Source organism: Carassius gibelio, chromosome A23 (assembly GCF_023724105.1).
Source record: "Carassius gibelio isolate Cgi1373 ecotype wild population from Czech Republic chromosome A23, carGib1.2-hapl.c, whole genome shotgun sequence".
NCBI lineage: Eukaryota > Metazoa > Chordata > Actinopteri > Cypriniformes > Cyprinidae > Carassius > Carassius gibelio.
Genome location: NC_068393.1, coordinates 15,453,037 through 15,467,009, shown reverse-complemented (window position 1 = coordinate 15,467,009; position 13,973 = coordinate 15,453,037). Strand labels below are relative to the sequence as shown.

General features: G+C 35.7%; 1 protein-coding gene across 2 annotated transcripts in view; it reads left to right on the top strand.

The window, feature by feature from the left end:
* The window catches only part of LOC127944211 (low-density lipoprotein receptor-related protein 1), a 94,045-nt gene that overhangs the window by 12,718 nt on the left and 67,354 nt on the right, over positions 1 to 13,973 (top strand). For both annotated transcript variants that reach the window (XM_052540059.1, XM_052540058.1), the window contains exon 2: positions 3,931 to 4,053. In XM_052540059.1, the coding sequence (XP_052396019.1) occupies positions 3,931 to 4,053 (123 nt within the window). The remainder of the gene's footprint in view (positions 1 to 3,930; positions 4,054 to 13,973) is intronic.

Sequence of the window (13,973 nt, the reverse complement as noted above, 5' to 3'; positions counted from 1 at the left end):
ACAATGCTGAATAAAGTCATAATTTTTGTAATTTTTAGATCAAAATGTATTTTCGATGCTTCAACAAATTCTAACTGACCCTCTGTTGCACATGGACTACTTTGATGATGTTTTTATTACCTTTCTGTTTTTTTTGGCCATAATTGTTGGTGATTGGTGATTTTATGTATAATCTACAGGATCTACATGTCTTCTTCACCAACTGTTCTCCATATTTTCGAAGCTCTCTCTCCTGAATGTCTATTTGGGGCTTGTAAAGTTTTATATGCACTTTCCACTTTGTATCCATCATCTTCCTAATACTGCTGACCGGATATCTGATAGCTTAACTGGTGCACTGGAACAAAGCCTAGTTCTGCAAGTTTGTTTGGGAAGAGATGAAAAATCCTGGATGTCGACATGCATTGTGTTTATTGGATCCTGGGAGCGGTCCTGAAGGAGAACTCACAGCAAGGCCTTAAGTGCTTGTTTTGAGTGTGGTATAGCTAGTCTCATTGGAGATCTGTTTTTATTGGCCAGATTATAAGGGGTTATTCACAGAGGACGCTTTCTTGTGTCCATTTGTACATTTTTTTAATTTTATGTGAGGATTAGCTAGACTGATGTTAAATGTTTCCTTTAGCCATACTTTGTACTCCCTATAGCTAGGGCTGTCATGATTATGAAATTTTGACTTCAACGCTAGATTTAGCAACTTTCAGAAGCTTTTAGCAGCTTTTTTCCTTAGAATATATATGTGATCCTGGAATTTTTTTTAAAATTGAGATTTATACATCATCTGAAAGCTGATGTGTCTGTTCTGTGCAGTGAGCGGCAGAGAAGCATCTCTTTCAGCTGGCTGTACCGCAGTCCAAACCAAGGACTGGTTGCTTACTGACTGTTTGGAATTATAAATATGAGCATATTTTGTCTTTTAATATTATGCACTTTTTGTTTGTTGTTGTTTAATATATAAAAAGTAATATAGCCGAAACCATCGCATAGTTGCCTCATCATAGAGAAAAACTACATTTGAATACAAATATATAAGTTGTGAAATTAAACTAGCTGACTGTATAATTAAGCAGCAAAAACAATATCTTGAAAAAAATCTTTGTTGCACATTATATAATGTAAACATGTTGTTTGTTAACTATTTGTATTCTTACTAAATACATATATGAAAATAAGATAGAAATCTTGAGGAAAAAGAAAGTCTTCTAATAATCTTTCTGTGTGCAAAACTTTGATAATGTGTAACGCTTCAAACATAGTGTCACAACGCTCTTATGCACATCCAGGGTGCAGAATGGTGCACTTGAAGCAACAAGGAGTCCCAGTGCTTATGCGCATCTCGAGTGCAGAATGATGTGCTTGAAGCAACATAAGTCATTGCACACAGATGAGAAATTAAAGCGCAATGAACTGAATTTTAATTTTTGGGTGAACTAACCCTTTAATTCTCGTGACAGGCCTACATAGAGCTGTACTTGAATGCTAGAAAGTGTCTTCTGTGAATGCCCATCCAAGATGGCCGACAAGTCAAAAGAAATATGATGTATAGTTTTTTTATGTAGTACTGAAAATAATTGGTAAAAAATGTTCATTTCAATTGAAATTAGGCAATTGGCCCCACTTTATATTGAGTGGCCTTAACTACTATGCACTTACATCAAAAAATAAGTACACTGTACTTATTGTGTTCATATTGTATTGCAAAACACTTTTGCTGCTATTGAGTTGGAATATGGGTAAGGTTAGGGACAGGTTTGGTGTTATTGGGTAGGTTTAAGATGTAAGGGATGGGTCAGCAATCTACAAAAAATGTCCAAATTAGTTCCTTCCATTTGAATTAGGAAGCTGCTTTAGAGGGCAACTCAGTATGTTTTGGAACAAATCTTAAGACAACAATACTCCGATATCGACATTTCTCTAGAGCCTTCATAATATAACCCACTTTGTCTCTATTATGCTCCGTCATGTCTATGGGGATATCATCTTCCATCAAACGACAGTACTTGGAGAAAGTTTGGGAAGTGATGGTGTGAGAATGGAGGCAGTGGCCCAGCTTCCTCAACACTTTCAATAATGTACAGAAACATGACTATGCACATCTCCCTTCTTTCTTGTGATTGCAGTCACATCCTCTCCCCCTTGCAGTTTTTCTCTGGTTCCCTTTCCCAAAACACCTCTCCTCCTGCCAAGTGTGCAGAGAGGTAAGTGTTAGAGAGGGAAAGTCCTGCGGAGAATCACAATCAGTCCTCTTCTGTACTTAACTTCTACTTGAGAGAAAGCGTACAACCACTACAGTCTTTGTACTGTTTTGGCAAAACAATGACTGATTAAAATTATTAAGATCAAAAAGTATGCCTTTAAGCCATGATATCCCACTGTATGGTCACCTGTGTTGTGTTTGGTCTTTTTGTTTTGTTGATTTAACCCTCTGGAGTCTAAGGGTATTTTTGGGGCCTGGAGAAGTTTTGTCAAGTCCTGATATTTGTGCTTTTTTCAGTTTCTTATAAATATCTAAATGGGTAATGTCTAATATCACTGTAATCAGCACAAACTGGGCTATAATAATAGTCACACAACTTTTTGAATATCCCATATTTTAATATGATTTTATTTTTGACCATTTTGTTTCCTCTTATGTCTTTGTGTGGAGTTTTTCATGGGTTAAAATGTTTAAGTAATAAACACATACTCACATATTTAGTATTAGGCATGCTCTTATTGACCATTTAACCGTTAACCAAAAGTAAAGATTTAGACTGATTAATACTGAATAATAAAGTTGCAGTTGTCATATATATATATTTGTTTGTATTTTTATTTAATACTATTTTATAATTTTAATACGAGTAGCAGTTGTCAATCAGAAAAATGAACCGAGTGAGCATCCCTATTCAGTATGCGTCAATATTTTGCTAAATATAAATGAAAATGTTTGGAAGAGATACAGTAATTTTTATTTAAATGCGTCAAATCTAGACAGTTTATAGATTTTTATTATGTTTTAGGTGAATAATATATAAATAAATAAATAAATATATATATATATATTTTTTTTTTTTATCTCAACAATCTTATCAGACTGACTTAGCAAAGATACTCCCCTGATTGCCGGGCTCCCCGGAGTTTGAATGAACTGACGCATAATTCGCCCTACCGCCGGTAATGAGAAGCCCTCTATCCAAAACATCTCTCAGGTTATAAAGGGCAAAAGAAAACCACTTTTTGTGGGTAGCACTTGAGAAATAAACAAACATAACAGCACCTATGCTGAAATAAGTGGGTTAATATTACAGCAGAATGAGTTGTCTTGGAATATAAAGCACAGTTGTGAACTTAGCATGACCCAGATGTGTTTCTGAGTTGAAACCAGAATCTTTGGAATGAGGAATGGTAGTTTCAGCAAAGTCTGTGGCCACATCCACAAAGTTTTTCTTCTAAAAGTTTTGTCTTGTCAAAGTTGCCGGTCACTGAGGTATTTGCTTATTTCATAAGTGGTACATCTAGATGTCCCCTTTAACAAAAATGTGATATATTATTGCTGAAGCATTTAGTGGTTGACCAATAAGGGTCGTTCAGTGGCTGATATCTAGACAGGATGCTGGATGATGACTGATTTTGCTAGTTTTCTTTATAGTACAATATAAAGCACAAAAGTCTGAGACTACTTGTAAACATGTTTATATTTTGCAACTTTCCTTATGTTTAAGATCATATTTGGGGTATTGCTTATTTATTTTGTCAAAGCATTTCTTAGTTTTTGAAAAAATCTAGGTTTAAAGTGGATTGTGAACTATTTCTAAAATTAAATCATTTTACGTAGTTTTACTCAAAATCTTTCGGCAAGTGGAAAGTAAAAGCATCAGACTGACCAAATGTTGTTAAATTAATTGATCTGAGGGATGCATTTCACACTTACAGTTTATTTCTCTTTTCCAGCTCCAAAGACATGCAGTCCGAAGCAGTTTGTGTGTAAAGATCAGGTGACCTGCATCTCCAAAGGCTGGCGCTGTGATGGAGAGAAAGACTGTCCCGACGGCTCTGATGAAGCCACAGATATCTGTGAGTAAACCATTTTTATCCATCTCATCAGATACCTATGAAATGAAATGTTAAAATGTTTTGACTGTATAAATTGAAGCCAGATAAAGTGTAAGGAATGTATTTGTGCATGTGTACAAGTTAAAAATAGCTTAAAAATGTATCTCATGACTGTGACTGTGACTGTGTGATCTGTTGCATTGAGTGGAGTAGCACATGGGGGTTAAAGACTCTGTGTCTCTTCTGAGCGATGGCACTAATTAAACTGCTCTGTTTAGTCTGGCTGACTGCACACAGTCCTGTCCAGGCAAGTGATCTGTGTGTGTGAGCTGACCTCAAACTCAAAAAAACAGGAGCTGGGTCTTTTTATTTAACACTGACCGGCTCCTAAATGTTTCCGTACATGCAGACGACCTAATGAACCCAGTTGTACCATACCTCACTTTACATCTGTCACACAATCCAGACACCCTCACAGCTGGTGGCCATGATGGTTCTACCATAAGCATTTGGGAAGTCCTTTACTGTCCAGCAGGAGAACAGACAGAGCTTGTAAAGTGTTTACATATGACCTTCTGAGTTGTAATTGCAGAGCCTTTTCATCCTTTCAAACTGCAAACATCCTTTCTTTGCTGAGTATGCTAGTCTGTGTTTACATCTAATGGTTTTTCTTCATTTACCCTTTCTATATTACACTCATTTATTGTAATTGTAAGCTACTCTTTCTTGATGCTTTTTATTTAGCTTTGATGTTTGGCTTTTCATGTCCCTCCGCGCTCCTTACAAAAAGTACTTTGGCTGACACACTGTTATATGTTATGGTAATACTGTTTTAAATTTGTTTAAATGTATGCTTTAAAAATAGGGTAGTAATAACAGGTTTCATCCATAGTTTGTCTGTTTACACATCTGCATCTATTACTATGATGTCCAAAAATCCATGGTAATACCATGGTACTTTTTTTTTTGTAAGCACCATTCAGTAAAATGAATAACAGAATACCAGCTCCCCTTGCAAAAAATAATAAAAAAAATTACTGTGGTAATACCATGGTACATTCAATCGTACAATCTGGTTTTAATACCATGGTGCTTGAGGACACAGTGTTCTGTGTTGTCAAATGATTAACATATTCATATACCATGGTTCCTTTTGGTAAGTTTCATCAAGCCTCTGCCAAAATAATTATGTGAAATGTCCAGCTGTAGTTTATGGACTATGAAGAAAAATTTCACATGGGACTCCTTAAAATAACTGGCCTGTCATTTGGACATCTTACATAGCTCCTGGGCATTTGAGAACAAGGTGCTCAAAGCATGTAAACATCAAAGAGTTTTCTGCCCACAAATAAACTTTCTGCTTCCATCCCACCATCTGTCGCTCAAAGAGCACCACTAATATCATCTCAATGCCACTAATGCAGTTTGGCTGAACACACAAAGGGGCTTTTCATTAGATGGAAACTCTGACCTTCTGAATTCATCATTATCTGTTTCTACCAATTACACACATTACACACTTAATCCTCTTTCTTAAAGCCATTTTCAACACTTTAACTTCAAGAGAAAGGCCAGTGCCGGCTGTCAGCATTTCAAACGAGAATGCCAGTAAATCGCACAGTGAGTATCACGTCTAATCCTGGTCTTAACTGTTGATTTGTTTTTAGAGGCTTTGTGAAGTCACTAGGCGGGGTCTGCCGGATGTAACGCCATTGAAGAGATATAATGAGATGGGTTGCAGAAACCTGTTTATCAATTCTTCTGGTTTTGAAACGCAAACACACTCATTCAGACCTAAGTCTGGTGGCTGTTGCTCAGGGTTCAGTTGAGACTTGTCTTGTTGTGCTACGAAGGTGTGCTGTGTGTTTGAAGGTCGTTCTCTAGTTCAGGTTCATTTCTAATTAACAGACTGAGTTTCCAAAAGTGCCATGCTGCCAGAGCAAATAAATCTTGCACTCCTTTCTGCTCCTTCACTCTTTTGTTTCCTTTCTCTTTGGGTGTAAATCAGAGATTTCAACGAACCTGGAGCCCAGCGTAGGGCTTGTTTATATCTTTAAGTAGGTCAGTATTTTATTGGAAAAGCACTGAAATAAGATACAAGAGCACTAAGGAACTCCGTTTCACTTGTTCTCTCTCTCTTTCAATAAAGAGAGAAGATTGAGAAGGGTTTGGGGACGTCATCAATCACAATTTCTAATGCACCTGTTGTAAAAGTTTATTGTTGCATGCATCTCTAAATGTGAAGGTAACGCTTGTTTATGGAACTGATGCATTAGAGATGAATATTGAGGTTGGTCATTTTGTCTGCTCAATTACTAGACACTGTTAAAATGTGTTTTTTATATATATTAATAATATATGTAGTATTAGTAATAGTTATTATTTATCACAATTTTAATTACAGTTAATTTTACCAACATGCTTGTTATTATTGCTAATAGTATCTGAGTATAGACTAACGGTCAAAAGTTTGGAATAATTTCAGTCTTTAAAAATGTATTTTGCTCTAAAGTAAAAAGGTAATATTGTGAAATATTATTAATTTTCTATTTTAATATATTTTTAAAAAAGAAATGTATACCTATAATGGCAAAGCTGAATTTTCAGTAGTCATTACTCCAGTCTTCATAGTCATGGGATCCTTCTGAAATAATTATATGCTGATTTGGTGCTCAGTAATTATCAGTTGTTAATAATGGTGCTTTATTATTACTAGCATTGTTGAAGACAATTTTTTTCTGCTAAATATACAAAAATATTTCTGTTTTCAGCACTGATGATAAAATATATATATATATATATATATATATATATATATATATATATATATATATATATATATATATATATATATATATATTTGTTTTAAGCACCAAATCAGCATATTAGAATGATTTATGTAGTGTCGTGTAACATTTTTGTGACCATATTTTAAAATATATTCAAGTATAAACTAGGTATTTTAAATTGTATTATTTTTAAATGCCCAAAAGTTGGTGGTTCCACAATTAGTTCTGGTACTATGAAAAGGTTCCGGCGGTGCAAAAAGCCTTTATGTGTTTAGTTGTTTTATGTTATTTTATTAGTGTGAAATTAAACATTTTTATAAACTGGTCTTGTTTGATAATTGGCATTTCTATATGTGGCTGCTGGTGCCCGTCCTTAGTATGTGGAAGCACTGAGCCAGCATTAGAAGTATATCAAAGTGAGTCGTGCAGCGTTTTCATTTAGACTCGTGTCTTAATTGCATGACTGTTCCCAGGTGTCTTACCTAAGCTGCAGTTACCCTAGGTAAAGACACTCTCACAGTCTGGCTATGTCTGGTCATCACGTTGCACGTCCGTGGAGCTCAGCAGACTCATCTTTCCCAGGCGTTCTCAAATACGCAAAATTAGATATCAAATTCTCTTTGTGACTTTTTGTTCTTTTCTCCTCTCTCATTTGTGGCTTCTTTGCCTTTAATTTTAAATTTCAACTGTGTTCCAAACCCTTGTGAGTCATCTTCCCAGACAGCGTGCATTAATCCATTGAAATGTTATCTGCAGCGAAAGAGAATTCATTTGTTCTAAATGTTTCTGAGGCTGTCAGAGAAGCGCATACATACGAAGACAATGCTCATAGAGCTCAAGACTCTTGAACAGAGATTGTTTTTGCCGGTTAAATACAAATAAATTAAATACATGTGGTTCAATACATGTCAAATTCCCGTCTTCACAAGTATCGTTGTAATCACAGTAATTTAGGTATAAAGTGAAAGCAAACAGCGGAGATAGAAAACAGATCTGTAACAGATATATGATATGTAAAAATTGATAGCCTGAATGCACTGTAAGTCGCTTTGGATAAAAGCGTTTGATAAATGCATAAATTAAAAAAAATGTTTTTACATTTTTTAACAGTATATTTGATCCAGGCCCGGGACTTCAAAGAACTAGCGGCCATGAAAGCCGATGGTGGTGTCACCTCGCATCGGCTGCATCGGACCGAAAAGCTGCACTCGAACACACTGCACAGACTACAGCCAATGGCAAACTAACACGTGCATGCTGCGCATGCATGAGAGCAACGAGCAGTTCATATCAGCAGCTATCAATAGTATATATTCATTATTCAAAAGGAGAAAACTAAACAAAGATACACGAGGTAAACGCAGATGTACGAAACGTAAACAAAGTAGTGCTTGCATGCAAAATTTCGAAAGTAACTTTGATAACGTCAGTAATTTTAAGCATCTCATGTTGTTATGAAAACATTCGCGTATAAGAATGATTGGGAAAGATCACGTAACATTTAAACAGCCTTCTGTCTGTACCGCCTTCATCACTTTCGCTTTAATTCTCAGACACTGACTAATGCGCTAAACTGAACATACTTCTCACTCTCGGTGACCCAACATGTTGAATTGGATCAAGCTGCCGCCGATGAGAGTCGACGAATGGAACACCCCAAACAAACTAGCCACCACTGGCTTGGTGTGTCCCTGCCTTAAAGTGACAGCAGTCTAATATTTTTGCTGTCTGTCATGTTAATCAAACAACAAAAGAGAGAAAATCTTTCACAGCTATTGACTAGATCACTTTTGTTACTTTAGTAAGAATAGACATATATTTAATTTACACAGTGAAGAATATGCATGTTTTTTATACATTTTATTACTATACAATGTATATAGCATTTCTTCTTTATTTGTTCTACTGTGTCTTTTTGTCTTATTGCTTGTAATTAGTATCTTTTTCTTATTTAGTCTCCGTTTACTAGGGATGTAACAATTAACCGCGAGATTACCAATTTTATGACAAGTGGGGTGGGACTGAGAGCCATGGGAGCCAAGCCTCGCTTCCATGATCACACCCCACTCATCACAATTATAATTATATACAACTTTCTTCCATTAACAGTACATTCATTCAGACCTTAATAGATAAGTGCTAGTTAGCAACAGTACACTGGCATGTAATACTGTAGTTACCAAAAAGACTCATGTAATTAGTCAAACAACATGCAGTATCTATAGTCATTAAGTTTTAATGTTCATCCTTAACCTAACCACAGGCTCTACTCTTCACCACAGTGGTAATACTACAGAACCAACGTAACAGAAAGCTATGTTAATCCTAACATAACACAACATTTAAGTACTAACTCAAGTCTCGCTATGTTAATCTTGTGTAAAAACACACAAAATAACACTTAATCTTTACATTTATTTTCCTTATATCTGATGCAAAGCATGCTGGGAACTAGAAAACACAATCATTTTAAGTTCAGCTTATTACAAAAACATTTTGAGACAACATTACAGAACTTATTTCAGTTAAGCCCAATTAACTTTCATTATTATTTGAGTGAAATTAACTAATTTCATTTAATTTCACCAAGTTGTGGTTGGTTTTACAGTGTGTAAATGTTACTTTTACTGTCAATTATAAGAAGAATTGTTCTTATAGTTCTTTTTGACAAAATCTGTACATTTAATAGTGAAGTAGTCCTAGTATAACACTATTACGGTTTTTGACCGTATAGATTAAGAGAACTTACTGTAAACCAAATAACAGATTTTTACTATAGCATTTTTACAGTGTATGGTTATTTTTGAACAACATGCATCACAAAATGTTGTAGGATTGTTACTCGGGCACTAAATAGGTTACACATTACAAGATCTTTTAGCTAATCATTTTGCAATCCGCGGGAGGATACGGTTTTCATTAGAAATGTCTGTTTTTTATTTATGTAATTCCATCTACAATAAGAATGCTGTTTTTTTTGTGTGTGTGTGTGTGTGTGTGTACAATATCACAGAATGCTTTTATGGCCAGCATGACTGTGGTCAGAGCAGAAAACAGGACCAGATGTACACAAAAATGCTTTAGATGAAAATCTTTCATCTGCGTGGGGCAGGTTTAGTCCATGGAAGAAATGTTCGTGTGTGTGTGTGTGTGTGTTTGTGTTTTTCTTTTTTTTAATTATTATGAAGGAGACGCCAACTGAACCATTTATTGGTTGTATAATGGTATTGGTTGTATAATGTATTGATAAATCAGCAGTCTTGTTCCAGAAAGCTCTGGGGAAATGAGAACGCTCAGCGTGGGGCCACATGCATTTGAGTATGTAAATGCTGTCTTTTTACATTCAGATGCTGTTTTAGACTCTTTGATTGAATGGGTGAGGAGGAGTGATTATTCTGTGTAATTTGCACTTGTGTAAGGCTGTTACCACCCACAGCCGCCTCTGAGGAGACTGATATCTGTCCGTGTCATTTACAACGATTGATAGGATTGAGAGAAGGTCATCAAGACATGTGACCTGCAGAGAAAAGCGAAAGATGGATAACTAGTTTTGTCCCTCACGAGATTTGTCGGTAGACTGATTGAGTCAAGGCTTTTGATTCAGCTAAAGATTAGTTTGTTTATTTCTGCATATTGAAGTGCTATATAAAATGCTAAGCTTTGTTATAATGTTACTACGAACCATGCAATCTAATAATTATTAAATCAAATATGATGGCATGTCACATTTCCAAATTCTTTTATTCTTACCATTCTTAAGAAATTCTTGCCAGAAAGGAATACAGTGAAGTGTATGTGGACATTTTGTTAATAAATATTTTATGTTTGTATGCTCTTGAACTTCTGGAAAACAAAGAGGACATTGTAAAGCACAATAAAAACATTATTATAGCTTCTTTATTGCCAAACTTGAACATTTATCTTGCCTATGAATCATAAAATCGTAACATTTTATATTGTTTTATCATTTATGTTATCTTTAAGATTATCTTACTATGCCCACAGGTCTGGTGTCTTAACCAAGGTCTATTTGCATAAATGTGTTTCAGTTCCAATAAATATATATTGATTTTATCCGTAAATATTTATTCATTTATTCTTCTTACAGTGGAGTCACATGAGCGAAATTGCAGCAAAATTTCTGTAGCAAAAGGTACATTGTCTCTTCTTAATAGAAAATGAAAAATGACACAATATTTGGAAATACCTTTTAATGTTTTATAAAAATCCATAAATATACATTTTTGTGTATGTCGCTGTTTGATAGAACACACAAAAAACAGATTACAACAAAGGAGACGAAACCTGTTAAATAAACCACTACCCAACCAGAACCTCTCCCAATCCCACACCCACCCCATCGTACCCCAGGACCCCGATAACCACAAAACCCCAAAACTGTATTTCCAATAAAGAATGAATCCAGTGCTTAGCAGAAAGGTCATGAGGGTGTAGAGATTTAAGTTTTTACTCCGCCTGAAATTCATGAATGAAGAAGGAACAGTGTAACAGTAGATTGTGTAGGAATGAACTATTTGAGGTTGGTTGAGGAATGATCTTGGTAGCTTATGGGTATAATGAGTATTCTGGACAGCAGAAACTGCGATCAGCGGTTCATTTCATCACCTGACCCGATTCATTTGTTATTGGGAATAGAGAACAGAAGGTTAAGGACACTGGGTTAATGTCATGTCGCCGCTGACCCTGGATCAACTGGTCACAGACTGCTTAAAATTAAGTGTCAAAAAAAGGAGCTCCACTGTGGCAATGAAGATAACAGGAGATCAAAGATAATTTGTTAAAATACCATTTTGTTCTGCCATTGAGCTTTTTGGTGAGCATGCAGAACAAGAATCGTCAGTCATTGGATGAATAAATAATTCCGATCATTTATTGCTCAGTAAGGTTGTTTTGTAATGCAGTTAGTCCTTAGACCATAATTTATGTATTTTAAAAGAATAGGCCTACATAAACACATTTATTGGATCTTGTAGCGTGTATTTTACATAATGTGAGAAATGCTTGTAATATGCGCAGGGGCAAAGAAGCGTTGGACGTTACAACTTGGGCCAATGTAGGCAGACATTATTATGTGCTTGTTCATCAGAGCTGAAAGTAGCATGAATGAGACTGAGAGACAGAAACAGACCTTTCAAGTGGGGAGAGGCAACGGTGCATCTTACACACACAATTAACAAAAGCACAACAGGGAAGCCAAATGGGTGGTCATTATGTAACTAGGGTAAAGGATAGGATAAGCGGAGTTTAGACGCATACATACAGACTCCTCACATAGTGTTTAGACTCCCTGTGGCTCCGCTCAAGTGCTTAAGTTCATCTTGACAGCATGAACCCAGGTTCACTCAAAGCCATCTTCCCCATCCACGAGAATTGTTTGTTCTTAAAATATAAGCCCGTTACCATATTTTTATAATTATTTATGGATATTATTTAGCCTACTTATTAACTTTAGTTAATTTAGAAATATTACTATTTATTATTTATTTAAATATTTATTTAATTATTTGTTAGTTAATTTACTTTTTAAGATATAGTACCTTTTAAAACACTAGTATAAATGTATATTTATTTATTTTTCATTTTAATGTGTATATTGTAACATCTTTTCCTCCTTTTTAAATACAGCATTATGATTTTTTTTATCATTTACATTATTTTCTGTTAATTAGTAAAACCTTTGTAAGTCCTTTCTCATTGCTTTAATTCATCTGGAACTAATACTTTCTTTCCTTTTTTTTTTTTACATGAACATTATTGTGATAAAGCACTATAATGTAGCTAATTGTGTTGTTAATATAAGCATAAGTGAATTTTTTAACAAAGGAACATATTAATAACACACAAAATGAATAATGTCGCAATGAAAAAATAATTATCCTAGTGCTGACTGTTTGACCCAAAATTTATATCAAGTTTTTTTTCAAAATTATGCCGGTTTTCCGGTTTATAATCAGGTGTAGAATGCATTTTCTGCTGGTTGATATTCCAAGACGTGCTTGCGGCTAAGGTGCTGGAGCAAATTGCTCATGTTGCGGCCTTGAATGTTAGCCCGACAGCACTTGCATAAAATGGATGCTTGGTCGACGTCTGATTTTTGGAAACCATTCAGTCTGCAGCACGGACTCATTCTTCACACAGGACATTTAGTCCACCAACACAACATTTGTTCATTGTTTTGATTTGTGAATTTTAAACCTGGCCAGAAACCTATGTGTTGCATGTGAAACACAGAAGGCTTTAATTAGTATACATTTATTGTGAAATGACTGCATTTCTGTGTCAATCCACGTTAATTTTTCCCGCGAACAATGGGCTATCACTTTAATTCAGTGCCTGCAGCACAGCAAAAATAGACTCGGTACGTAAACAATCAGTGAACTGCTACAGACGCACCGCTCCTGGAACACACTGACGGACCACAACCTCGTTAATCCGTTAATACGCACTGCAGACAGACTATGTGTGAAACAGGCGTTATAACGTAACACCAGAGCACTGCTGTGTGTACCCTCACCACGCCTCGCAGTCGCTGCTTAGAAGTGCAACATTGTAAAGGGTCTGTCTGAAACAGTGTCGTGCAGCATAACGTTGGTTCCGAACGTTGAGTAATTAAATATGACGGTATATTAAAAATTAATATCGTCATGAAAATATACACTGGTTTTCGGTATGAACCGGTATACCGCCCAGCACTAAATTATACTAAATATCCTGTTCCTTTTCTTGAAGCAAAATATTTGGTTTGGTTTGAAAAACTACTTGGACCTGTTCATGAGATGGTTAGATTAGTTGTTTAAAGTGTTTGTTTTCTTTAATCATAGCTTTATATTTGTTTATCTGTGGATGGGCACTCTGTTTCCCCTTCTCCTCTCACTTTTCCCCCGTCTCTCTCTGTTGTGTTTAGTGCATGTGCTTCGGGGTGTCGGTGACAGTGCAGGAAGGAAGCAGTCACTGCCCGTATAAGACAGCTGCTGTTAGCAAAGGCCAACGACTTCCTAGTTCACTCAAAGATCACAGAGATCTGCCCCCTATTCACTTACTTGCATTCATTATGTCTGTCTGCTCCCTTGTGTGTTTTCCTCATCCTCAAAACTGCTTTTTGCATGCCAGCATCACCCCTTAATGTTCTCT